The sequence below is a fragment of the Opisthocomus hoazin genome, chromosome 27 (genome assembly GCF_030867145.1).
Source record: "Opisthocomus hoazin isolate bOpiHoa1 chromosome 27, bOpiHoa1.hap1, whole genome shotgun sequence".
Lineage (NCBI taxonomy): Eukaryota > Metazoa > Chordata > Aves > Opisthocomiformes > Opisthocomidae > Opisthocomus > Opisthocomus hoazin.
In genome coordinates, this window is record NC_134440.1 from 8,468,249 (window position 1) to 8,495,146 (window position 26,898).

Below are 26,898 nucleotides of genomic sequence, written 5' to 3' on the forward strand. Positions count from 1 at the left end.
TGCCAATTTTTTTCCTTTTTTTTTTTTTTTTTTTTTTTTTTAATTTTATTTTTAAACTAATCACTTCTGATTTGGGACACCTCGGTATCGGGGAGGACGCTTGCCTCGCTGAGGCACCCAGACGGACACATCAGCACCTGCCTCTCCGCGCGGTGGTGAAACTGCGTAAGCTGTTACCTGCTTCAGGAAGACAACCTCATCTTCCTCCACCCCCACCGCTGGGAGCTGCGGGAGGCACCTCCCAGCATGTTTTTGCAAGATCTCCTGGCTTTTTCTATGAAAGGAAACAGTCCAAAGAAGATTTGGGAGCTTTTAAACACTGAGCTACACTTTGGCCTCTGCAATCAGCTTGCCTTGAGGACTGAATACTCCATTCCCAAGGGAAAACGGAGTGTCCAGCAGGCGCTGGGGAGCATCCCTGCTCATGCCACCACTTCACAGCAGGATCCCTCTGGTCCCTTGCCATTCATCTGCAGGTGGAGGAATCCCTACTTTCTGTGAAGTCCTGAAAGCATTCCTGAGCCCTGACGCAGCTCCGAGGCACACCTAAGGAAGAGAGATGCGATGTTAGGAGAAAAGCCACATAGCTGTGGCTTCCACTGCTGTGACGAGATCTTGTGCTCAGGCCTTTACCAGGTTGCAGACGGGTGCTATAGGGTGCAACAGAGCAGGAAAACCACGTGAAGGGACCCGAAGCCTCTCTTGCTGGTGGCAAGGACAAACTCTCGCAGTGAGGATCAACCGCTGTAGAGCCCCAGAGCAAGAGCTCACTGCTTGTCCTTTCAGCCCCAAGCAAACTGAGCCCAACTGCTCCCAGGTGCCTGTAGGGGCTCCGCTCTGAGCAACCCGGAGTGCCAGCTTCACAGATGCTCCTCAGATCCATGCAAGACTCGTGTCCACCTCTGTGCTGTCCCCGAAAAGGGAGAGGGAGTCCAAGGCAGGGGATCACGCCAACCCTCAGTGCTGAGCACACCAGACAAAGCGACAGCCATGGCCCCAGTTGTTTCAGCCTTCTGCCTAGAGCAGGATCTTGGAAGCCAGCTCACCCCAGAAACACGTACCCACTGTGGGATGTTCCCAGAAACACATACCCACTATGGGACGTTCACTGGCAAGCAGAGAAAAGTAGGTGGAAGGACACAGGTAGACCCTGCAGAGCTCAGAGCCCTCCGTCCACCCCCTCCCAGCCAGCCCAGGAGGGAGGCACCGGCTGCAGGAGATGCAGCATCCCCAAGGGGGTCCAGATCCACCCAGGTAGTGAAAGGAGCAGCTGGTGCGGCAAAATCCCTGAACACTTCTCCTTCCACAACACGTGGGTCTGGAGGCAGGACCCGAGCTCTTCACAACACCGGGAGGGACAGACCCTCCGCTGCTGAGCACGGGAACCAGTTGGCTGGATTTGAAACAGAGCGTTTTTCCCGAGCTCTGCAATTAAGCGGCGATCCCATCAGGAGCGCAGGACCAGGACGGTTTAGCCTGGCACCAGCCAGTCTGCCACGCTGGGAAGAGCTAACATTAACTCCCCGCAGACAGGCGGTACAGCGAGGTGGGTAAACTCACCCCACCCTCCGCGCGGGTGCCGGAGCCGGGCCGGCAGCACCTCCCGACAGCCTCCCACCTCCTGCTCCTTTCGCACGCAAACAGCCTGCCGCGACGACCACATTTACTGCAGGTTTAGCTCAGAGCTTCGTTCGAAAAGGCGCTGCTTAAAATATCACAGAGCAACAAGGCCTACGGCTGTCACAGGCCCCCAGCCTGCTCCGGGACCGGCTCTCTTCCCTCTTCCCGGGGCACAATCCCCGTCCCAAAGCCCTCGCAGCCAAGGCCAAGGCTGTGCCTGGCAGAGGCTCCATCGACACATCCACCACGCGTTCCTGGAGACATCCAGGCTGCGCTGCTGGCACAGCGGTGCCTGGCACCCCCAGGCCTCTCCCAGCCGCCTGATGCCAACCGAAGGGTCAACAGCTTGCTGAAAGCCACCTGGGGCACGCTGAGTCTTTGGGAGGGGAGCAACCTACCCACAACCCAAACAAGAGTTTGCCTGAACCGTTTCCAGATCAATCTGGTTCAAAATGGAAAATGATCATGGAAAGCATTTGGGATTTATTCAGCCCTTTCTCTCTCCCCTGCATAAAATTTTAGGAGAGTCTCTGAAAACCAGTCTGAACAGCCAGAGAGTTCACCCAGGATAAAATACAGACTCTCTTCCCCAGACGTTCGCCCCAGCAGAGCGAACACCCCCCAGGCCCCCGCTCTCCGGAGGCACATGGCACAGCGGGAGGGCAGCACGCTGCGCGTGAGCAGGGCGAGATCTGGTGAGCACATAGCAGCAGCTCGTGAAATATTGCTCACTAAGTGTTCCTGGACCGCAGGGGACAGCCAGGCCTACGTGGGCCACCACCATTTCCAACAGACACGACAGAACCATAATGCCATTCCTGACAAACTCGAGAGCCACAGGTGTGGGGAGGAGGTGGGAAACACCTCGGCAATCAGTCCCGCTGGCTGCGATGGGCTTTGGAAGATCAAGCACAGTGTGCAGGGGCTGAGGAACAGGAAAGCCCGTGAAGGAAGCAAGGGCTGCCTGCAACGTGCAATGCTTCAACGGTGTACGGCCGGTCAGCACCCTTGGTGCCGATGGTGACAGGCCTGTGCCAGCTCCTCCTGCCACAGGAGGTGGACGCCAGGGCAATCCTGCACAAGCAGTTACAGCGAGGACAGAAGAAGACCCTTCTCACCTAGACGGAGCTCCCCGAAATTGCCGCATCCAATCTTCTTGCCGACCCGGAAGTTGGGACCCACCATTAAGACTCCCGAGTTGGTTCCAGCACTCCGGCTTCCATGACTGCTCCTTCCTCCGCCTGTCTTGGACATTCTTTTACCTTCCTCCAGCTCCCCTTTCCCTCCTCTCTTATCAAAATCCATAAGTTTGTGATACCCCGGCCTCTCCACGGTTACGCTGCTGCCATACAAATCCCAGAGCTGCCGAAAGTTGAGGGGTGAGGAGAAAAGAAGCAGAGCTCTTCTTGGTTAATACACCATCACGGTGAGCGACAGGAGGGCAGGGCGTGGAGAAGGAGGGACAAGCGGCCACCCACGGGTGCTGGGCTACTGAAATGTTAGTGCTTTCCAAGGTCCCGCCGGGATTGTCATCATCGCCTGTTACATGGAGTTCTTTGGTGGAGAGAACATCCTGCGGGGATGGTCTTCCCAGCGTGGCTCCTCGGTCTCCCAGCTGCGGAAAGGAGAGGGAGAAAATTAGCATGAGGAAACAAGGAGGCAGAGGACAAGAGGGGGTTGTGTGCTCCGTGCCCCTGCCCCCAGCTCCGCAGAGCCCCTCCAACACCCTCCCTGCGTTACAGGGAACTCCCACGACGATGGAGGGTGCTGCAACTGAGGGGTGGGAGAAGCTGGGGTATCACAGAATCACAGAATGTTCGCGGTTGGCAGGGCCCTCTGTGGGTCACCCAGCCCAACCCCCTGCCCAAGCAGGGTCACCCAGAGCAGCTGCACAGCACCGCGTCCAGGTGGGGCTGGAATATCTCCAGAGAAGGAGACTCCACAGCCTCCCTGGGCAGCCTGGGCCAGGGCTCCGTCACCCTCAGAGGGAAGAAGTTCTTCCTTGTGTTGAGACAGAACTTCCTATGCTTCAGTTTGTGCCCATCAGGACCACTGCAGGATGCCCCACGTCGAAGCTGCTGCCATAAATAAATAAATAAAAGTCTGGCCACGGCAGGAGGTGAAACGCTTGATGAGCGTCTCCAGGTGGGAGCCAGCGGAGAGCGACGTGGGGAGAACAACGTCCCCATGGGGAAGGGCTTTTGGTGGCAGGGAGACCTTTGGAGGCACCAGCCAAGGCACTCAGAGCCAGGCTGCCGCTGCTCAGGCCCAAGGATCCCCAAGAGTGGAGGACACATAAACCACTGTGTTACGGGGCAAACCACGCCGTTTCCCATGAAGTGAAAAGAGGATTTTCTCCCCAGGCAGCTGCTTGCCGGGAGGGTCCCTGTGGGCCCAGAGGCCGCGGCCAGCTGAGTCAGAGTGCTTCCCCCCCAGCACCAGCCCCTGCTGCGGCTGGGCCGGGACTTCTGTGCCAGGGCTCCTGCGCCAGGACGCGTGGGAGAGGACCCCGTTTCTGCGCAGCAGCGTGTGTGTGGGGAATGACCACGCTCAGGGCTCCCACCACAGCCCACACAGGCCTGCCGTGCTGGGGTAAAACGGACCCTGGCAAGGAGGAACCCAGGGCCTACTGATACCCCGCTTCCCTCCGTGGCGAGCTCCTGATTGCCGCTGCTTCCTCTGCTCTCGCTAACAAACCTGGATTTTAACTGCAAAGCTCCGAGCGAGGACCAGTGGCCAACAGGGCCACAGCCTGGGCAAAAGGCACCGTGACACCCGCTGACAGTAACAGATGGCTGCGGACGTTCATGCAGCACCTCGCCTACCTCATGTGTGCAGCTCCCAGCGCTTCCCGGTGAGGCTGGCAGTGGTGTAAATCAGGAACCCCCTCAGCCCCTCAGAGCAGGGAGCTCCTTCCCACGTGCACCCCCCAGCTCGTTCCAGGGGGGTTGGACTCAGAGACCTTTCCAGGTCCCTTCCAACCCAAACTGTCCCATGATTCTACAACGGCTCCACACAGGTCCCCTGCCGTGCAGCGGACGGCGTCCACACGGGCACAGCCCAACACCGAGGCCAAACGAGCCCCTCGCTCCCTTCCGCAGGGGTGGGATGACAACTGCTGTCGACCAGCTCCGTGCTCAGGGAATCAGGTTCCCAAGATGGAGCCGTGCTCTCCCTCGCCCGCGACTCCCACCGGAGCTGCCGGGGGGGAGGTCAGGCTCGGTCCCTCCTGGCAGGGACGCTCGCGCGGAGGCAGCCGGAGCGTGCCAGGAGCAGGACAGCCAGGAAGGCAAACACGGGCTGGGAAGCGTGGAGGACCAAGCAGGAGCCGGGTGCGCACTGGGAGGCCACGTGAGACAGACCGACCGAAACACGCACGCACACCCCGCTTCCCCCCAGCGTTCATTTGCTCCCAGCTCAGCCCTTGCTGTGTTTCGAGCGAGCCGAGCTGGGAGGCAGCCCCCACTCCTCCCTGCTCCCCCCTCCAGCCCCGCTCCTCCTCTCACCACCTTCCTCTGCTCCTCTCGGGGCTCCCCTGATGCCCACCGAGCGTGTCCTTGCTACCTGTGGGTTAAACAAGCAAACCCACGCCCCTCCAGTGCTCAGACTGCAGGAAATGAGCACACTGCAAGGCCTGACGCTTGGCCAAACCCCATAAAACTTTTTATTGGCTCTCAATAGCTATTAATAATAAAAAAAGGCTTCTTGTACTAAAGGGTGCGTGGGGGGAAATGGGGGAGGGTCTAGAAGCAACCGAGGGGAAAAGACACCAAAGCTGGAGCCCAGCACAGGGAAGGACCAGCCATGCAAGGGTCCGTGGGCAGGGGAGCTGCTCCCCGGGGCTGCCCCACTCCCAGTCCTCGCCTGGCACCCAACCCTGCCCACAGCACCCCGGCAACATGCCATTGCTCCCCAGAAGCGACCCGAGCTGCCGGCACCGAAGGTGCAGGGTGCTGGCCCAGCTCCTCGGGGCTGCTGTGGGTGCACGATGCCCACTTGTGGGACCTGCCTGCTCAGGTACGGGGGAACAAGGCTTTCACGCGGGCTGGGAACCCCTTCCTTCCTCCGCAGGCTCCGTCCTCCAGGCCAATGCCTCTGGAGCACCCCCAGAGCACAGCAGCCCCAGCACAGGGCAGCCGGGCCCTCCCAGGCCACCCAACACCTGGGGACTCTCCTGCTGCACCCAGCGCATCCTGGACGAGGGAAACTGAGGCACGCAGAGCCTTCCCACCTCCCTGACGGCCACACGGGCAGCCGTGGGCCAGCTCCTGCCCCGACGCTCCCTTTCCCCAGCAGCCAGCGGCCTCCGTCCCATGCCAGCAGGAAGCGGGGTGGGAGCGGCAGCCGAGCAGGGCTTCCCTGCGCTTTGTTCTCCCCCTGCCCCGAGCACATACGGCCGACACGTGATATCCTGCTCATTCTTTGCTCCCCTGATAATTTCCGCCCCGGGTTCGGCACATGGCGGTGCCCTCCTGCCCATCTCACGCTTCTCCCACCTCCGCCGGCCTCGCTCAAGGGCACCGGGGAGCCATTTCCCCTGTGACCTCCCCGCTCCCGGAGCGGGCGGCACGGCACAGCCCTCCCGGGGCGTTTCGGGAGCCACCTTCCCTGGACACGGCTCCTGCCACGCACCAGGGAAGGGAGGCAGCCAGCAACGCACGGGACATGCTGCTTCTTACTCCGTTTTCATTTTGAATCAGATGTTTCTGTTCAGTCCCGGGGGATTTCAGGCCCAGACTGTTCGCACAGAGTCAGGCGGCCGACAGCCAGAGCCCAGGGAGCGCCAGCCCCCGCGCTTGCAATTATTTTTTTTTAAAGAGTTATGGGTCAGTCTCTGCAAGGGAATTTCACACAATGGAGCGAGACAGAGCCCTAACAGAAGGACTGGGAAAAAAAGTTCAAGTCTTAAGTACTGCTTCCTGCAAGCACTGGGAGACCGTGCTGTCTTCCCTCTGCGCAGGCAAACGCAGGCAGCAGCACAGCACGATTCTCCAGGCCAGCCTCAGGAGCAACCCCCCCAAAAGAGCCCAGCTCCAAACCCCCGTTTCACGCTGCTGGGCCAGGGCAACGACCGGCAAGGCCACGGCACCGACCCCGCGCCGGGGCGGCGTGCCAGCTGGCTACCGCGCTGCAACTCCCCCTGTCCCAACGCCGGGCAGGCAGAGCAGCGGGAAGTCACCGCGCCGCGTCCATGTGAGTCAGGCCAGCGCAAACGATGCTCCTCCAAGCCCTGCCCGCAGGCCTCCCCCGTGGATGAGCCACAGGGAGCCGAGGGCTGAATCTATTTTCGCATCTGAAGAACGCCAAGGAGAGGCCACGGCTCTCTGTACCTCGGCACAAAAGCAGGACCCACCTCTCTGTGCAGTGTCAGCGACCGGTCAGGTTTTCCACTCTGTGCCATAAAGAGATCTCTGGCCTTTAAAATTGAGAACAACCTAATTAGAAACAGAAAACTGTGGTGAAATCCCAGGACTCCCACTGCTGCGGAGCGAACAGCCCTGCAAAACCTGCGTCTGTTAAAGCACAGCAGCCTCCGGCTGGGCAAGAGCGACGCAGAGCTGCCCCGTCCTGCCGCCCCAGGGTAGGAGCACCGCGGGGAAAACGCCCCTGCTAAAACCGACGGCACACCGATGCGTTTTGAGCAGGAATCCTCCCCCAGAAGGTCACATCGAGGCAACCAGTCTCAGAAAAGCACCTTCTAGGCTGGATTTGTTGGCCCTGTATCAAATCCGATGCAAGATGAGACTAAGAAAACTTCTTTCGCTCTTTGGAGGGACGAGAAGGGGGGAGGTGGAATAAGAAAAAAAATTAATTGGCCTGAAGTTTGGTAGAAGAAATTCCAAAGCAAGCTGTGGTCTTAAAACAAATAAGCACTGCCCTGCAGTGTTTGCAATGCAAGTGCTCCAAGCCAGGGAATCTGAAAGCGAAATAAACTGCAGACAAGTGCAAGTGACTTCAGCACCTCCCCAAAACAGAACCACAAAAACACTGAAAGTACCATAAAGGGGGCAAAACCACACTCACGCGACCGTCTGAAACCCAAAGAAGGGGTTCATGTTGTTTTTGTTGAAATACTGGGTTCTTTCTATTTGCCATCTGGTTTTGAGCACGCCAGGTCTGCTCCAGCCACATTTACAAGTTTTTCCCTGCAGCCATGAGGGTGAGAAAAAGGGACTGGGGATGAGGGGTCGTTTGTTCGGTTTTTAAAAAAAAAAACACCCACAAGAAAAAACTACAATTCTAGTGCTAGCCCCTTTGTCTCAGACCTGGGACTTGGACTGAAATATCAAGGCTCGGGAAGTTCCTGGCCACATTTGCAAGTATAAAATGCTGAAAAGTTGTATTTTTAACAATTTCTTTCCTGTACAGCGAAACCTCATGGCTGCTGAGTACGTGCACCGTGCCATCTGGGGCACATTGTTCCAGGCCCTTTACACGCACACAGTGTTCCTGCCCGAAAGCGGTTACAATTAAACGGGGCAAGACAAAAGAAGGGAAACAAGAGGAAAAAATAGCGGCCCCGAGCAGAGAAGGGGTTGGTGAAGACCAGGCAGCAGGTCCGTGGCGATTCTCAGAACAGGGTCCAGGTGTCCCAGACCAGCCGGCCCCCCTGGGCGGGTGCGATGCTGCTCCAGCCACAGGACCGAGCCCGGATCTCCGCAAGCCTCTGGGGTGGTTCCTCCACGCCGGTTTCCCCCGTGTACGCTGCGCTTTGCGAGGAAAAGAGAAACGCAGCTGCATCCAGATGAAAGAGAAAGGAAAGCTTCTTGAGAGCACAAAAAAGAAAAAGCCCTTGACACTACGCAGCTCCAAGTGCAGATCACCGCCAATTAAAAGCTAAAAATAATCACAAACACCCTGACGTCCCAAAGGACGACCCATCAGCTGGCTCCCAATGCAAAAATCCAGACCAAAAAGCAACTGGTGGCCTTCCACAGCTGAAACCAAAACGCAACACATTTTAAAAGTTTAGGAGGCAGATGAAGCCTTAGCTTACAAGCAGATCTAGAGTATTTAAGCAAAGCAAGATCCAACATCTTTAAAGCAAGCTGCAGACGGTCCCAGATGATGCCTACAAAGGTTTGTACACAAAATGCATTCCTGTCTTCAGGGCCAGCAGCCAACCCTGCTCATGACGAAGCGGGGAAAAGCTGTGCCGTGACACAGAGGTTCCCCAAAACGAAGAGTCATGGAAAGCCACGGCAGGCTTCCCCCAGGAGACCCCTGTAATGGGTACGGTCAAGCTGGAGGTGGGAGAGCAGGTGCCAGAGGGACCCAGGGCAGGTCCCTCCTCCTGCAGGAGGGCAGGAGAACCAGAGCATCCCCACGCAGGCACCCTCCCAGAGCTCAGCCGGCAGAAAGGCAACGGGCTGCCAGGAGCCTCCAGCTTCCGAGCAGTCTGCAGACGCGTGAGCGTTCCCCGAGCCATGGAGACCAGCCTCTGGGCCCCATCGCAGCGCTGCTGGGGTCCTCTCCATCCGCCCACACCTGACACGAGGCCTCCAGAGACCCAAGATAAGCAGGACAACTCTTGATACAACTCATGCGCATCTCTGGCTAGGGACCTCATCTGGGGTGTGAGCAGCTGCAGAACGAGAACAGATGCTGAAGAGGGGCAAAAAACACCCCCCAACAACCTTATTCCGACCTCATGCTGTGAACTTTAGCAGTATGAAAGGTCCTCCTGAGATGGAGGATTGGGCCCACGCCTGCACCCTCCACGGGGCCACCATTCCCACCAGCGCCTGTGGCCGTGGGGAGCAGAGGCCAACGCAGGCTGGAGGAAGAAGACGGCAGCTTGCAGGCAAAGGCTGTTCCAGCTGCACCAAAGGACAGGAACTGGCCCCGTGAAGCCACCTCCTCCCACCAACTTTGCTCTGGACTAAGAGGAAAGGAAAAACCTTCTGGAGTGTCCCCGTGCAGCAGAGACCCTTCCCATGTTCCTCAGGGCTGCCTGCGGTCCTCCCTCGGGGCTGAAGCTCCTCACTTCTGCTCTTTCCACAGCTGAAAGCTTCGAGGAAAAACCTGCCCATACAGCTGCCACAAACGGGAAATCCAGCGGATTTTCCAAGACGTACAAATAATGCAACTACTTCTCACACTCTGGAAATTTCAAGTTCAGACCGTATTTGTCCAAGCCCACATCTCTTGCTGGACAGCCACCATGACCAGTACAACCAGACAACCTGTACTGGACCAACAGCAAGCACATACACATGCATAAAGACCCAGCTGGACCCACTGTTCTTCAACTGATGTTTAAGAACAAAATGCAAGTGAACTGGAGCCAGACGACCTTTACACTGAGGTGGGAGCATTCACACACCTTCGGGGCCAATTTAACTCCACGGGCTCAAAACTCCTCCCTCCCACAACCGACAGGGAGCTGTAAAGCTGGGGGGTGACTCACTCCCAGCCTCGCAGCAATAGCAGGAACCCGCTCCCCGCTTCCCTCCCCTTTTCCCTCTGCGTGCACACACACACCAGTGCCGCAGGAGAAAGCCCAGTCCGAGACGGCCGTGTCGGACACCACAGTAAGCCTGTTCCAGCTTCTACCTTCAAGAGGTGGCATCGTGCTCCAAAGCATGCTGCTGAGCTCTCTGCAACTCAAGTCTCAACATTTACGAGACAAATCTACACTGGGTGGATTTTTGAGGAAATAAGACAATTGCTAGGAGGAGTTTTTTGTTTATTTATTTTTTAATGAAGAGTCCTTCCAAGATCTGGACTTGGGCTTGCTTGGGTAACAGGGAAGTCGTAAGCTGGAAGCATAAGCTCCTCTCCCCACCTTGTGCTGCTGGGCTCAGGTGATGTGACATGCTCCACACGGATCTCCTGAGCTTCCTCCATCCCTGGACACACACCTTGCTCCCAGCTGGCTGCAGCAGCTCACCATTAGCTCCTTCCCACAGCACATGTGCCAAAGAAGCTTGGATGCAGGTCGGTGGGGTGGGACGTCCCCAGCTGCATCAGCTGCTTCCCCAGGAGGAAGGGGGAGACCTTGCTGTTTGGAGAAAGCCTGTCCTGACCACCACCCAGGGAAGTTTTCTCCATGGGCTAGAAAGGCAGCGGGGCTGTGCAACACCCTGAGCTCACTCCGCCTTCCACCCCCACCAGCCACAGCTCCAGTCACGGGACACCCAAGCAAATCCACTGGGGCAGGAGAACTCTCCTTATGGCAAAGGCAGATTGGCTTGTTCTGGCCCAGTTTCCTCCCAGTCCCTCAAGGAAAGAGGGGATTGAGTGCTCTGACTGAGGAGCTCGAGGCACCCAGCGGAGAAGCGAGGTCTGGGTGCGAGCATCTCGCCTGCCACGGCAGAGGAGCTGTGCCAGCCCAGTCAGGATGGAGGACGGGCTGCACCTCGCAGGGGACAGCCCCTGCGGAGGAGCTGGAACAGCAGGGCAGGGGTGAAGGGGCCTTCATCTGTCCCGGGGAATCCCTCAAAAACCAGGAAGTCCTGAACGCAGCACCAGCAGCGCACCACGCCTGCGTAGGTTCTGCTGATCGCGGCCACAAGAATATCATCCCCTGAGCCCGGCGGGGTCGGGTCAAGCAGAGACGGCGTCCAGGCTTCCTCACAACCTCCAACGCTTTTCCCAGCTTACAGCGAGGCGGGAGCCAGCACAGCTCTGTTTACTCCGTTTCCTCCTTTGTGCGTTCGTGTTGGTGTCAGCACAACAGGAAGCTCTTGTTAAATAGTTTGTTACTTCACTGCTGATGCAGCCAGGCGCACCGTGCAGCGCGTTGAGAGGTGGGGGAGCCTCGCAGCTCAAGTCCAGGGCTGCGACTTGAGAGCTCTCCGCCCTGCCGCCGCCTCGCTGGTGATCTGGGCACGCAGCAGCTTCCTGGCCCTTCACATCCTGTTACACTGGGCTAACTACTCCCCTGCATCTGCCTTGTTCATCTGAGGTCCCCAGGGAGATGCTTGGCTCTTTCTCAGCTTTGGAACAGTGCTGAGAGCTCAGCAACCTTCCCCCAGCCTCCTCTGAGGCATCCTTCAGGGAAAAGGCAAGCACCCAGTAACCAGCTGCAGAAACCCTCCCACCACACAGCAACGCCACGCCGTGAAATCCACCCACCGTACCTGGCCTCCCGCTGCCCATGGGTGAGGTCATCGGCCCACCGGTGCGGAACATCCAAGGGTGACAAATCTACTTTTTGGATCCTCAAGTCAAGCCCGCCAGCCCGCTCGCCCCAGAGAGCGGCCCTCGTCTGCAGCCCTGCAGCCCATGTCCCCGACCGCTTCCTCACGAGCCGCTGCGCCCTTCACCGCACAAACGCGGCCACCGGTTCACGTCTGTGCAGCGCCGTCAGACTGAGTCATCGATTACACGGCAGACGCAGTCCCATCACCATGGTCACTGTACCCGGAGCGTCTGAAGCACCGTTTCCCCTTCGACACGGGAACGGTTGCGGCGGGTCTGCCGCTCCAGCACAGACACAGCACAGCGTGGTTTCACTTTTTGGCCCCCACAATGTTTACAACCACAAAATTTGCAAGTGCAGTTTCTCCAAAACACATTTTTTTCCCCTCATCCAGGTTGTTTTTTGTAAAGAAAAAAAAAGAATAAAGCTGAGGCTAATGTCTTTACCAGAATTTCTTCCAGTGTTCAGGGGAAAAAAGCAAAAAAAAACAACACAAAAACCCCTAAACTGTGGCAGCAAAGCTCTTAATCCAACATGATCCGAGCATCCTTGTTCCAAGCCTCCCCTCCCTTCCTGGCTTCCCAGCTCTTCATGGAGAACACGCTGTGTCCGGGAGGAGAGAGGGCTCCGCATGCCTCGGCCCAGCCCTGGCACCCTCAGCCCCGCCGGTGCCCTCCTGCCTGTGCCGCTCGCTGCGCCCCACGGCCGGGCTCTCGCCATCCCTGCGCAGCCCAGGGGTCAGACACCGCTAACTCTGTTCTCAGCACCGTAATGAAATAAAAACCCCGCTAACAGAGCAAATAACCAGACCCACCACCACCTCCAGGGATACAGTTAACACAGAACTAACGCAAAAAATGACTTCTAGCAAACGAAGCGACGGAGGAGGAATGCGCTGAGCCTCTGCTGGAGATTAAAGCATTTACCACGCGTAGCTGTAACTGCTCCCAGCACAGAGCATCAGCCAGCCCAGGCGCCTCAGCGTTTCACCCTGGTGTCCCTCCGTGGCTCTCAGCCACGTCCAAAAAAACAGCTAAGCTACAAAAACATCAGGATTTAAAAAAAAAAATCATAAAAATAATAATATAATATTTGTCTCCACCCCCAGAGTTAAGCTGTGCTGTGAAGACGACTGATTTTTCTTTCTTGCTTCCTCTTCCAGCTATCGCATCTACTAAGCTTTTCTCTAAACTCAAAGTGTTCTCTTGTTCTGGCTCTTCCCCTCCCCAGGAGATTTTTAGACACTGTACACTCTGGTCAGCTCTTGACCTACAACAGATCAAGCTCCAAAAAATCTCTTCAAAGTTATTTTCTCCCAGCTTCCAAACACAAATATAACTCTTTAATGGATTACTATGACTTTTCAATTTATTTCAAAAAAGTTTGTGCCACATCTTTCCCTCTGTAACAAGAGGAGCAGTTTCGACCCTGCGTCAGAGAACTGCTTCTACTGAACAGGAGTCCCACTCCACAGCTCGGAGGCCTCACCGACACGCGGCTACGCCAAATTCTCGCAACACAAACCCGGCAATGACCGCGTGTGACTGCACCGAGATCTCTCGGGGATACCAGCTGACATATCCACAGCCATCAGCCTGCTTTCAAAGCAACACCTCAGCTGTTCCTCAGACTCCAGCACCGCTAACAGTGCAGCTCGTGCTGGACGGCCCAGCCACCCCAGGCTCTCGTGCGCAGGGAGCTGTATGTGCTCACGAACCTGGAGCACGCACGGTGGCCCCCGGTCCAACTCCAGCCTCGCCAACAGCCCCAAAAGAGCAGGAGTAAAACTGAAATCCGTTCTCTAAACATGATGAAATTAAACAAGCAGTGAAAAAGGGGGGGGAAGACCACCAGTAGCAGCCTTTTCAGTTTCCAAAGGAGCCCAGAAGGCAACGCTCTGAAGAGCTGGCAGGAACTCACGTGAAGCTGTGAATTCCCTACGCTGCTGTGATGTTAAAACAACTGCCGCCTCCTCGAGGGGAGCACGGAAGAGCCGTACAGCCACGCGCCGGAGAACACCCCTGGAACCAGCAGCCAGACGACTCCACCCTGAAGTCTCGACCTCTCTCACCACAGCTCAGCGAGGATGTGGAAAACTCCCTGCCGGGCAGCGGGCGGGCAGGCAGGCAGGGATGCGTGTGTACAGCGTCAGCTTGACTAAGAGGCAGCTTTCTGGCAGCAGTTCAGCAGTAATTATTTTGCACCCAAAAATATCTAATGAGGAAACAGGCCCCTCTTTATCCAACAGGAGTGGGACCGTTTTGATGTGTGTTTGCTCCCTGCTTGCATAAGCAGGAGTGGAAATCAACGTGCTTTGGACAGTCCAAACTCAGAACAACTCAGATCCTCAACGTTTCCGAACGCAAACAAGCTTGCAGAATTAACAGCTATTCTAGGGTAACTCCTAAATCTCTCAGTAAAAGCAGCCACAAAGAAAACTCCACGAAGCATCTCTTCACAGCTGCGAGCTGCTATGCAATTTGCTCCCAGCCAAATGCAGAATTTCACTCTTTTCGTTGGATCTCCGTCCAAAGCAGTTACACCTGGATGGAAAATATTAACTAAGCTTTACCAAGGAGCCGGAAATACCACGATGGAAATCTCAGCAGCAGCACAGGAACCAAGCAAAAAGCTAAAAATATTTCTCTAGGAAAAATAATAATAGTAAATATATAGATGCTAAAATAAGACCAGATCTGAAAACTGGACTGGAACATATCAAAAACAGCTTGAGTCAGACAAATCCAACTGAGAACCAAGTGCCTAAAGTCTATTCACCTGTTTGGGTTCATCAGCCACAAATTTAAACTTCCAACTACAGAAATCGTAAAGTCTACCTGAAAACACAGTGAAGCTTTATTAGACTTGAAGGGAAACAGCTTTTTGGTTGACTTCACAGACCCCACAAAAGGGGTCTGTACCGTGCGCCCGGATTTAGGCTGGATATAAGGAAGAAATTCTTTACAATGAGGGTGGTGAAACACGGGAACGGGTTGCCCAGAGAGGCAGTGGAGGCCCCATCCCTGGAAACATTCAAGCCCAGGTTGGACAGGGCTCTGAGCAACCTGATCTAGTTAGCGGTGTCCCTGCTCGCTGCCAGGGGGTTGGACTAGATGAGCTCTAGGGGTCCCATCCAACCCAAAACTTCCTATGATTCTATGATTCACCCCTTGTGTGACACAGGATTGCACCCGATAAAGCCCCAGGGCAGCCACCTCCTCGTACTCGAGCTGTGTCCACCTCATGAGGCATTCCCATGGTCCCTGCGCCGGATCCGCACCTCATGGCAACAGCGGCAACGCCAAACCACCGCGAGGTGTTGGGAATGCAAAACCCCTGCCCGCAGGAGGGAGTCAGGCAGCAAGAGATACCTGCCTGCCTGCCCAGCCAGCCCTGCCGTCGCACCTCTGGGATGTTACCGGCATCTTCTACCTCTTCTCTACTCCAGCATCCCTCATCCAAGACCACCAGTAGCCATCCTCATGGCTGCTGGGCCAGAAGAAGTTCTGGCACGCTGTTGGCAGACAGCAAGTTCAGCAAACGACCCAACGACAGCTCCAGCCCGCTGCCCCACTGCTCATAGTAGCGTCACTTCGGCGTTCCTGCTCGCAGACGGAGCAATTTCTGTCTGAGTAACTGCAACTTGCTTTCTGGTTACTGTACGAGGGACGCCGCAGGTAACATGTGGGTAACCAGAGCAGTAAACCTGGTTCTGAACAACAACGGAAAAGACACAGGCTTACCTTCGGCCCCTGCGTGAAGTAAATCACCCAAGGCTGTAATTCTGCAGAATCTATCACATCTTAACAGTTCAGCACCAAAAAAAGCCAATTAGGATGTTGAAGTGGTTTCGATTTTACTAACGCAGAGTTAGTACTACTGAAAGAAAGGAAGTTCATCACAAAGCCGAGTCTCTGGCTGAGAGACCTTAAAAGGGCAGCAAAGTCTGACTCCCAGCTCCTCATCCCTTCCCACAGCCCACATGCTCCAGCGGTTTCCACGGGACACACGCAGGCACCCCAGCCAAGATGCTGACGATGCCTCTTAAGCCCCCGCTCAGCACCGCACAAGACGGATTCAATAAGGCACTTCATACCCGGCATCACTTACTTGAACAAGTGGTCTCAGTCGCCAAGCCCCTCGCATGCGCCGGGCTTTGCGGCTCTGCCAGTGGGTTTTCTATTTAAACCAGACAATACATCCACAACGCAGCAAGCTCCAGTTAGACACCGGATACTAATTAAATCCATGCCGCTGCTAGAAGGCAGAGCTGCAAAGGAACCAGCTGCTTTCCAAAAGTCCACAGCAGTTGGCCAGCAAAAACCTGTTTACCAGTCCTGTGCCTTCCCCTTCTCCTGCTCTCCCCTCCACACATTTCCCAAGGTTGACGTCAGAGCAGAACCCGAGTCTTTTCCAACAGTCCCATTCCACCCTGTTCTTGCACCCATTTCAGTGTCACAAGCACGCTTGTCTTGGGAGAGAACCCGCAAAGGTTTCGTTTCTACAGTCAATACCCAATATTGCTATTTGTTCCACTTGTGCCCAGAGCATAAAGCACGAGACTCGGCTGTACAGCCAACATCAACCCCAAGAAACTTCAGCGCACAACAATCCAGCCGGACTTGACTGACGCACTGGGAAAGGTCAACTCCCTAACGCTCAGCTACCACAAAACCTGAGGTTTGTTTTCACGCCTGGTGACTCCTCGCAAAACAGGCTCCCTCTGCAAGCAGGCATCCAACGGACTGTTTGTATCCCAAATCACCGAGCCACGTTTGTGCCCTAGGAAACGGAGAAGCCCAAGGAGAGCTACTGCTCGAACAGCTACTGACCTCTGGAAGACAACTACACAGCCAGAGCCCAAAACATGTTCCGGGACAGTCCTATTCCATATTTCAAACTCTGCCACTGGAAACAGATCCTTTTTAACTATTTTTGCTTCAGCCACAGGGAAAAACCACCTTGACAGCTCAGCCACCCTGTTACTGCCCTGGCACACGACACGGAAAGGGAGGCCGAACAAAGACAGATCCAGACACGCTCCAAGCAACTGCCAGGCCTGCAGCACTGTAAGGACCCAGCCAAAGGGCGACTGACTCGTGAAAGCTGAGCATTGCCTGCAGATGCAGAACGGGAGCAGCACAAGCACGCCTGTAACAGGCATCGCTGTGCCCTCTCCATCCTTCCTCCGGCACCGCAGAAGTTTCGAGAGCAGGTTTAACTTCAGGTAACAACGCTGGTTCAGCGGCACGAGGCAGGTGGCAGCGGCGGGATGCAAAGTCTTTCTGTGAAAGGCATGATCCTACATCTGTCACAAACACAAATCCACTGCCACCACAACCCAGACCATCAGCCTGGTTGTGATGGTACTTGTGCTGGCCCACGCTCCAGGAACAAGGCCGGAAAGAACTGCATTCAGATGTCAGGTTGCAACAACCGTTTCCATTTCACAGCTCACATCTGGGGCTAGAACACCTCCTCCTGTGCTGCTGCACCCTGAAATAAGGTTAAGACCATCTCTACCAGCATGCTACTTCCCCAGCCCTGTCCCTGAATACTCCCTCAAAAGCTAACAGATTTCATAAAAACAAGATAAAGTGCTGCTCGCCTTTCTCTTGATAAGGGATCTTAATGCATATCCGTCACTGTGCACAGGAATGGATGTGAAAGCAGAGCTGCCCTCGGTTTCACAGACAGACAGAACAGAGGAAGGCTCTCTCCCCGCCTCCACTGCAGCCAGAGACGTGCTGCACCTTTGCTTTGCAGCAACAGCCACGGCAGCGGGGAGCTGCCCTGCCTCCTGCCAGGCCACTGGGCAGAGGCTGCAGAACCTGCCCAGCAAAAGAAAAAGGTGTAGGGACAACCTGCCGCAGGAGGACTTTGGCAGCAAACCCAGAGGAACAGCAGGTACAAAACCCGGCAGCAGCAGGAGAGGAAACATCAGAGAAGCTTGCCTACGGCCCGGTAAAACAGAGAGGCGAAACACTGCAGCAGCTGCGAGGCCACGACGTGCCCACCCGAGAGCCAGTCCCGAGCCCACCCGCTCGTCGCCTCTCGGAGCCAGCAGCCGCAGGGACCCGCAGGGACCCGCAGAGCACGGTGTGCCGCCGGCGCCGTTACCACACCTCTCCAGAGCAGGAGAGCAGATGGTCTGGCAAGCGACCGTCCATCTCCCACCCCACTGTGATGGGCTTATTTCCCAGCCCGGCATCAGGGCCGCTTGGCACTGCTTGCTGCTAATAAACTTCGGGGGTTTCCCTCCCTCCCTCAAATTTGCAGTTGTGAATGAGAGCACACACAGGTATTTAAACATTAGTGTGAAGTCAGATGGCTGAAACAGCAAACTCCCAGAGATCTCTGAATCCCAACCGGCGAAGTCAAGCTCTTCCCACCAAAGCAGGGAGATGGGAAGGCATCCTGCTCTCCCAGCCCTGGGACAGCTCAGTGTCACCACAAGGCCAGTGCATCAGCAAAGCCTCGTCACACACGTGACGCTGTGCACAGTGCCATCGCTTCTCCCCGTTCCCCCGAAAGGAAGAGCAGGGTCCACAGCCTCCACTACAGCCGACTGAGCCAGACCCACAGCAAAAAATTCCTCCCGTTTACGCAACTCCAGACCCCTGAGGACAGAAAACGAGCCAGGGCACGACGGTAACAATCCTCACCGCAATGTGAAAACCCCAGGCGATTGAGGGGCTGCTGTGCCACCTGCACCCCTTGCCGACAAGCTGCAGAGCAACTCCCAGCCCACGGCAGGCAGCCCCAGACCCAGACTGGCGGATGACACAACAGCTCCTTGCTCGCTGGTGACACAGCTCCTGTATCAGTTCCCACGGATGGAGAGGTCACAGGCAGCTCTCAGCCAGGCACCGAGGCAGGGAGCGCCCTGCAGCCCTGAGTCGCCCCGGGTTGCAGACTGCTGGACAAACGGGCTCGCTGGTGAAGCGCAGAGCTGCTTTCCCATGCTGCCAGACTGCGGGTGAACTGCTCTCTCACTGCCAGCCCCGGCCTCTCATCCGCCCTCCTCTTCTACAGGAGGTACCACGCCAGTGTCGCGGGCATCGCTCGAGGGGGACGCTGCCCACGGGATGATGCACGCCTTGGCACGGCAGCCGAGGCTCCGGAGAAAGGCCAGGCAGAGGTGTTTTGGTGTGCGTGAGTCAGAGGGTCTGACCACACGGTGGGGCGAGGCTTCCCCTCACGCGCCATGGGAGAGCTCCTCACGGCTCTGCTTACAAAGCACAAGCCAGAGCTGCGTCCCACGGGCCAGGCAGCAGCAGAAGAGGAGCAGAGGACAAGGGAAGACGCAGCCGACCAAGCACCATCTCAGAGGGAGTGCTGTGAAGTGGGGGCAGACGTTCAAGAGCAGAGGAAGAACACGACCCTTTTGAGGATGTCCTCAGAGGTCCCGCCGCCTTGAATCCCACATGTGCTTCCTGCTGGCGTTGCAAGCGATCAGCTGTAGCTAGGATGAGGGGCTCAGCATCTGTTCTCCAAAGGATGACATTTCCCAGCCCCTTACCTATAACAAAAGCCAATTCCTGGATTCGCATGGCTCCCTTCCCTTCCTTTCCCCCCCCAAGCTAAGTGACCCTCTCAAACCTTCCATCCACCTGGAGGAGATTTCCTCCCCGCAGAGGAACTCGACTGAACACCATGGGTCTCCCCACAACACAACCCACTTGAAACTGGTCGGAGCTGGCTCAGCATCACTGAACAACCCAGAGTATCCCCACTTGCTCCCAACTTCCAGCGAGCCCGAGACCAAAGTTTAGCAGAGCACTAGCTCTCAGCACTTGCATTTTCCCTCCCTGCAGCCCCTAAGCAGCCACCGAATGAGCAAAAGCCCTCCCTCCGCTCAGCATCCGCATGGCCGCTGTGCCCCAGGAGCCATCAGGGAAAAGGCTCCCCCAGAGCAGGACAGACAAGGAGCCTGGGGACTGTCACCAGCACGTTGCACCAGCCTGACAATTTCTGTGCCAGGGCACAAACCCGCTCTGACAGTGGGTGATGCTCACCCTTCTCCTGGAAGCCACCATCTCTGGAGGGCAGGACACGCCTGCTGCCCAAACTGGAGTCACACTGCAAGTCCACAGCAGACTTCTCTTCTCTGGACCACAGCTTTCCAAGCAGCCACGCACGACAAAACCCTCTCTTTTGTCATCTGCTCTTCACCATCAGGGCCCAGGCCACCAGGGAGCTCTAGATGATACCAGGAGCGGATATTGCCCTTTCAAAGTTTGTACTTGTCACCCCGACCACATCTGTCATGCTAAGCGGGACGTCCCAGAAGAGACCACATCCACGACTCGGCGCTGACATCCATGCTGCGTGGTTCCCAGGGCTGGGCACACACTTCCTTCCCCCTCACCAGTGCCACCTGGGGCAGGCACCACCTCTTGAGAGCCATCGACCCTCTGTCAGGGGACACAGAGGGACATCAGCAGGCGTTTATCTCCCGCTTCCTCCCTGCCTCTAGCACGATTAGGCTCTTGCCAGGGGGAAAGAAGGGGCTGCCAGCCCTGACACCTGGGGAAGGAGGTCGAGCTGTGCTGCACCACCCAGAAAACTCAGCGCAGAGCCAGGGAGGCGCAGGGAGCACTCCCAAGGGATCCAAAAACTCAGCAGTGCAGCCTAAGCTGGGAGGAGAGGATGCTGGCCATCAGCCAGGCAGCTTGGGACAGCCCCACTGCCCCTATGAGAGACAGGGCAGGGAACTCTGTGCTGCAGAACAATCAGCTCCTGCCAGGAGAACACAAAGCCCACCTGGGTGGCTTTGAAAAACCAGACAGTTTTCCCCAATCACCTTCATCAACACGTCTCACAGGCAATTGCTGTATTACAGATTTGCCTGGCACCTCAATAACAGGGCTTCTTCCCAACTCCGTCTGGGACCACGGCAGGGGAGGAAGCAGCAGAGACGAAAACCACGCAGCGCTGGAGGAATGAAAACCACAGCCGGTTTCATCTCCCACCTCCAAAATTTGGGATAGTTACTCATCCCGCAGGGAACGAGGGCAAGCTGAGCGCTCTGGGGCCTTCAGCTAGAAGGGGTTTCCAGGAGGGGTTTCTAACGAGCCGCTCGCCACCAGTCACACTCTACAGCAGGGAAACAGACCCACCAGGACTCCAGCTCAGCAGATTCGAAGCGTACAGCCAGCTCGGCTGCCAAAGGCTTGCGCACCACAACAGCGAGATGCGTGTGACAGCAGGGTTCCCCTGCTCCTCATCCCATCTGGGGACTGTCACTCTGCAGAGATCCGCCTGGCCTCCTGTCATGTGTATCACTACCAAACCCTTTTCTGTCACCAGGATCTGGGTTGCCATAAGCACTTTTAATAGCAGGATTTTTTTTTTTCCTCTTAACCCATATCCTCTTGACAGAACCAGGTTAAGAAGCAGCTGCACTGGCAGATCTGGGGTAGCCTTTTGCAAGAGAAGGCAGGAAAGAAAGGGGTGCCTGGGTTCAGTTATCTCTTCAACCACCAAACTACAGCTAATTGCAACTTCCCCAACTCCCCCTGGGTCACAGCGAAGGGGGGACAACGGCAGCTCTGCTCTGTCCCAGCCCATTCACTTCGCTCCAGAGCTGCCCCTTCACCCTGGAGAGCCCCGGAGCAGGGTGGGCAGAGGGGGATGTCAATCCCACTGGTGACAAGGGCTGTTTCCATTTCTGGGTTGCAGAGCTGCAGCTCTGCCAAGCCAAGCTGTCCCACATTCAAGCAAACACCATTTCCCCCTCTGCCATCTTCCCCAGGCTGCTCGAAGCCCCACACGTTTCCTCTGCAATGACTGCCAAACCTTAAGAACTGGGGGGGGAAGAAGAGATGGAGGGAAGGGAAAGCTTCCAAGGGGGGTTCACGGGGAAACCTCTCCCCGAAGAGCTGTCAAACTCCTTGTGCTGAGATGCCAGAACCACTTCCCTACTGCAAAGTCACACAGGAGCTGGCTCGCTGCCGCTCCGGCTTACATACGCTGCTCCCAGCTCCCCAGCCCAACGGGGACAGTCACCCAAGAGGGACAGTCTTCCAGGGCCACCAGCAGGACCCACAGCCCAGACCGCAGGGAGGAAAGCGTAGCGCCATGCAATTATTCTTTCCTGCAGACTAACTGGGGCGGAGGGATGCTCTGTGGCACAACAATATCCATCAGCTTACATGCAAACGTCAGCAGCATCTTCAGAGAAGCAACGAGCGATCCATGAGGCATTTATCTTCCCACCCCCCCCATTACAAGAGCAAGCAGCTCAATCCATTACACATTTTTCCTTGCAACCTCTCTCGAAGGTACAGAAGCGACCTGCTTATTTTGCAGATGGGGAAGCAAAGCAGCATGAAACTACCACATCCGTGACCTCACAGAAGAGAAGGGGGGTAGAGAAGGGTGATTCCCAACTAACTGGAGAATAACTGGGACAAATTTCTAAGACCTAGACAAATATCCCAGCCTGCTGGCTCACAGGGAGGGATAAGCTTCAGAACAGAGGGACCAGAGACCTGCATCCCATTCCTTGTCACGTCACAAATTGTTCAAGATCTTCTTCGCTCCTCCATCCCTCACATAGAGGATCAGACTCACAACCCTTTACTAAGCACCATGACAGCTTTGTGGATTAAGGACTCAGTCTGGTTTGCCATCAACCTCCACACCAGCAAGGCACATTCCAAAGGCTGTTTCTCACCTTCCCTCGTTCCCCACCTGTGTGTATTTTGCACAGGATCTGAAGGCCAGGACTGAAACAGGAATGCTACGGCCGAAAAGGTGGCTACAGAGGTGCTGTGGACTGGGATAGGAAACTTTTCCAGGGGTTCGTCCAAAAGACTACACTCTCTCAAACAGGTAGATCTAGTGTGACCTCGCTGGTTCCTCCTTTTACCTTACCTGCTCAAGATCTGCTTCTCTGGGCCCTATACAAAGGACTTTATAAATTAAGTCAGAAGGATCACCCACAGGAAGGAACACGCAGGATACACCCCCGCAGGAGGACCCAATTCATCTTGCTGCTATTAATACCTGGAACATTCTTTGCACGAACACACTGTCCCTTCTCCCTCTTTTCTGGGCTCTCACTTCTCTGATTTGTCCCAGAAACCCCAGCCAACACACGTTCACCCTTCACTAGTACACACTTCCATCCAAAATCCAAACTGTTTGGGGTTTTTTTTGTTTTGTTTTGTTTATGTTTTGAGTTACTCACGTTTCTAGTTCCCATCACCTCTTCCAGTCCCTGCAGACAGGGCACAGCTCCCCTGGCTCCCCCCATTCACCATGCACCCAATTTGTGGGCCTAACCCCCTCAACACTCATCATGGAAACGGGCCAAGACTTCCCACAGCTGCACAGCACTGCTGGGTGCCCCCCCACCTAGCCAGCCCCGTGGGTGCGTGCTCATGGGGGCTGCCAGCCCTGCTCGGGAACACGAACCCCTCTATGGCCTGTCTCCCACCCAGCCCCAATCCTCTCTGAACGCCAGCACCACGCCACTGAACTGGATGGGGCTCTCACCAAAGGCTTTGCTTCCCCAGCGCCAAACCCGTCACTAAACGCCAGAGCCATGCTCCGGCTGGACCTGGCTCTCCTTGGCACGGTTTCAGGCTGGGATCGCGGGCTGCCTGCAAGCCCTGTGCTACACTGGAAGAAGGAAGTTCTCAGCCTTTCAGCGCTGGGCTGAACTCTGCACACGGGCGCCCAGGCAGAGCCTTCCCCTTGGGCTGGCTTGCAAACAGCCGCGTGCCTTCGATTTTGCTTCAAGAGAAAACACGTTCTTTCTGTATCTATGCAAAACTCAGTTAAAGCAGTCAAGGATGGCCAAAAGCATCCACTCCAGAGCACAAGGAGTGTGGGGCAGAGGGTTAGCATTTAGCTAAGGAAGCCTAGACTTCACACCCAGACCCAGAATTACTGACCTGCCCTGTCTGCAGAGAGGGGCTGCCTGACCTGCCCCAGGCCACCGCAGGAGCTGGGAACAGAGGACCAGGCTCCCCTCCATCGCCATGCCCTCACGCACCATGATCAGCCCACGCAGCCTGAGGAGGTGCCAGCAAAACCTGACCTGAATTCTGCTGTACACCACCGGCATCCCAGCACGCAGCTCCACGCAGCCGCTCTCTGCCCAGAAAGGTGGGACAAGCCCAACGCTGCCCGGCAGCAGCAGACACCCTTGCAGGCTCACCGGAGGCCGTGCGAGTGTTTGTGGCATGCTGCGAGAAAGGTGAGACGGGACAGGAGAAGGCACAAGCACCTCGTGGAGCAGGGCCAGGGAATGGGAAATCCTGCCATTAGCAGGATCCACTGCAGAGGATTTCACAGCTCACGAACTCTCACCACCAAAGATCACAGAGAAAGCACAGGCAGCAGAGCATTTCTTTTCCAATAAGCTGCTTTTATCGGGAAGTTTACGCACGCTTCAGCCCGGCTGCTCACACCAGCCCCAGCTGGAAAGCAGCTCCAAACCTGCGCCTTTAAATCCCCTTGGCAGCGGGCGCGCAGGACTGGGGCTGTGCGAGCAGACACACCCTGCGCCTGCTCCAGCGCACAAACATTTCCTCCCAGCCGCTCCCGCGCTGCGGATCAGCCAGAGCAGCCCCGGTACCTGCGAGGGCCACAGCAGAAGGAACACAGGCTGTCTTACACAGACCTGTAAATACAGAGACTTAAACTCATTTCCTGCAATCCCCCCTGCTTCTCCCCCAGCAGTGGATGTTCTTCCCTCAAACGTCTTCCTTAAGGCAAATATTTAGAGTCGAACAGGCATTCCTCATCACAGGCACAAGTTAAATATTCGCCCTAAAACAACAGCAAGTGCCTCTGATTCTGGCTGGAGAAGCATTGCTCTGGACTTTGATTTCTGGCTCTGAACAAAAATAAGAGCAACGCACTAAGCGTTACACTCTTCTCCCAGGAGAAGTCAGATTTTGGGCTCTGGCAGGACCACAGCCAGCAGTGGGAACTGTCCCCTGCTCATGCATCATCACACCTCCGGTGCCTGCTGTCACCAAGCCAAACCTGCTGCAGTGCATCCTCAGCACTGTGCACAGGATTATTTGGAGTCTCATTTCCAGGTCCGTATTTATATATACTCAGAGCGACATTAGAGAAGACCTGCTGGGAACCGTGGGTGCCGTCCAGACTGCAGGGAGGGCATCTGCACATGGTGCCCTCCCCCCTCCACTTGCACCACCTCCATTCTCGAAGGCACCCACCCTTCCACCCAGCCATGCCTGGCAAACTGATCTCTCCGGCTCAGAAGATGCTTTGGGCTGCTCCTGCTACACAGGCAGCCCAGCTCCCTGACGGACGTGCTAGCTCTTGCAAGAAAATATCTCAGGAAGGTAGGAGTCCAAGAAGTCAGCACAATAAACAGGAGAGGGAAGAGTGAGCAGCTAAACAAACCCCATGTAGTGAGGTCAGTACACCTGAAGCATGGCTGCATCAGGGTGCTGGGCCGCTGTGGGCATTTTCTGCACAGAACCGGGGAGCAGAGCTCCTGTCGTGACTCTGCAGACAGCCCCGAGCGGCTGGAGCCCCACAGAGCTGGCCTCGCCTCGCCCCAACGCAGCCCTGCGACGCCGGCCGCTGCCGAGCCCGTTGGCAGACGGGGCTGCTGCACCCCCACGCCGCTCACACCCCTCCCGCCGAAGGCAGGCCTGCCGCTGCGCCTCGCAGCCCAGGCAAAGGAGCCTCTGCCAAAAACCACCTGACACCAGAGCTTGCGCCAGCGCAAGGGGTCTGCCCACCGTTTCTCCACGGCAAAACGCCACAACAGATTTACACAGAGAGCTTTAGCTAGGAAAGGTTACCGCAACACAGCGCAGGTGTGCCTGAACAGCACACTGCACAGTAACTCACGTTCACAGTGTTTATTCTATATCCAGCTAAATTCAGTGTGGTATGCGTTAAATGAGCTTCCCTTTCCCTCTCCTGAACTCGGTGCCTGCAGACCTGGTAAGCCCAAGGCAGCTTTGCCCGGCTCCCCTGCTCCAAGCAGCAGGCCTGGGAGGGAGAAGCGGGGCCTGAGCGGTGGAGAGCTGCTCCCTGGCAACAGCCCCTGCTGTCGCATGAGATGGAGAGCCAGGACGGTCTGCTGTGCTGGAATTCCTCTCTTCGCTCTCTTCCCTGCACCGAAACACCTACTACTTCAGGCTGGAGAATCTGCTGGGGACTCTGACAATCCCTTCTCAGGATTCCCTGACTGGGCAGACATGAAAATAGCACAGCTTTAAAATCAGCTGCAAGTTACCTCAGAGGAGATGCGAAAGCTCCATCCCTCCAAGCAGTTCTTCCTTCCCCAGCCGCCGAAGCCCACTGCACAACAAGCTCCAGCAAGCAGGTTTGTGCAGGAATTCCCAAGGCTCAAGGCAGAGGCTAGCCTGTACCTGTCGGCACCAACACCTCCGGTGCCTCGTCCCATGGCACGCTGACCCCACGCCCACCAGAGGCAACTGCTGCTCCTCAGCTGCCAGCGGTCCCTTCCAACACAGAACGTACCTCCACTCTCAGCGCTCGTTCTCAGTCATGTCCTTAATATTCTCTGTACTTGGAAACACAAAAGCCAGGCTTCAACTCAAACCTGCATCGCCTTCAGGATAAGAGGAATCAGCAGAGCTGGGGGGATTCCAGGAGAGCCTTAGCCTGCCACCCCTCGCCCACACATACAGCGCAGAAGGTGCTGGAAAGCACCATCCTCTCCCTGCATCAAACTGGGGAAACCAGGCAGAGTATAAGCTTCATCACTGCCAACAGCCCACGATAAAAAAAGAAAAGAAACAGGGTTTCTTGCTTTGTTGATTATACATCAGTGCTATCTCAAAAGGAAAAAGCAGGGAGATTTTCCACCTGAAAACACCGGGCGATGACAAGAGTCTGTAGGAATGGAAATTCCGAGTAGTACAAAACCATGACACCTCCGTTCTGGCGTTAAACTGGAATACCACTGCCCGTTCAGAGCCCATCGTTCAGCCCCCGTACCCAGGCAACAGCCACTTCGCGAGACTTTCCAGCCTGCGGACTGGGAGGAGGAACGAATCCCCAGAGACATGGCCATGCTCCCAGGTACCCCCGAACCCCTCCCAGCACCGCTCCTGCGCAGGTCCGCTCCGCTGCAAAGCTCTTCCAAAGGAAAGCTTCACAAA

The 26,898-nt window shown here is 56.2% G+C and overlaps 1 protein-coding gene across 2 annotated transcripts in view; it reads right to left on the reverse strand.

The window, feature by feature from the left end:
* Positions 1–26,898, reverse strand: part of CSNK1G2 (casein kinase 1 gamma 2) — a 44,810-nt gene that overhangs the window by 12,936 nt on the left and 4,976 nt on the right. For both annotated transcript variants that reach the window (XM_075444016.1, XM_075444017.1), the window contains exon 2: positions 2,739–3,235. In XM_075444016.1, coding sequence (XP_075300131.1) covers positions 2,739–2,925 — 187 coding nt within the window. In that variant the 5' untranslated portion in view covers positions 2,926–3,235. The remainder of the gene's footprint in view (positions 1–2,738; positions 3,236–26,898) is intronic.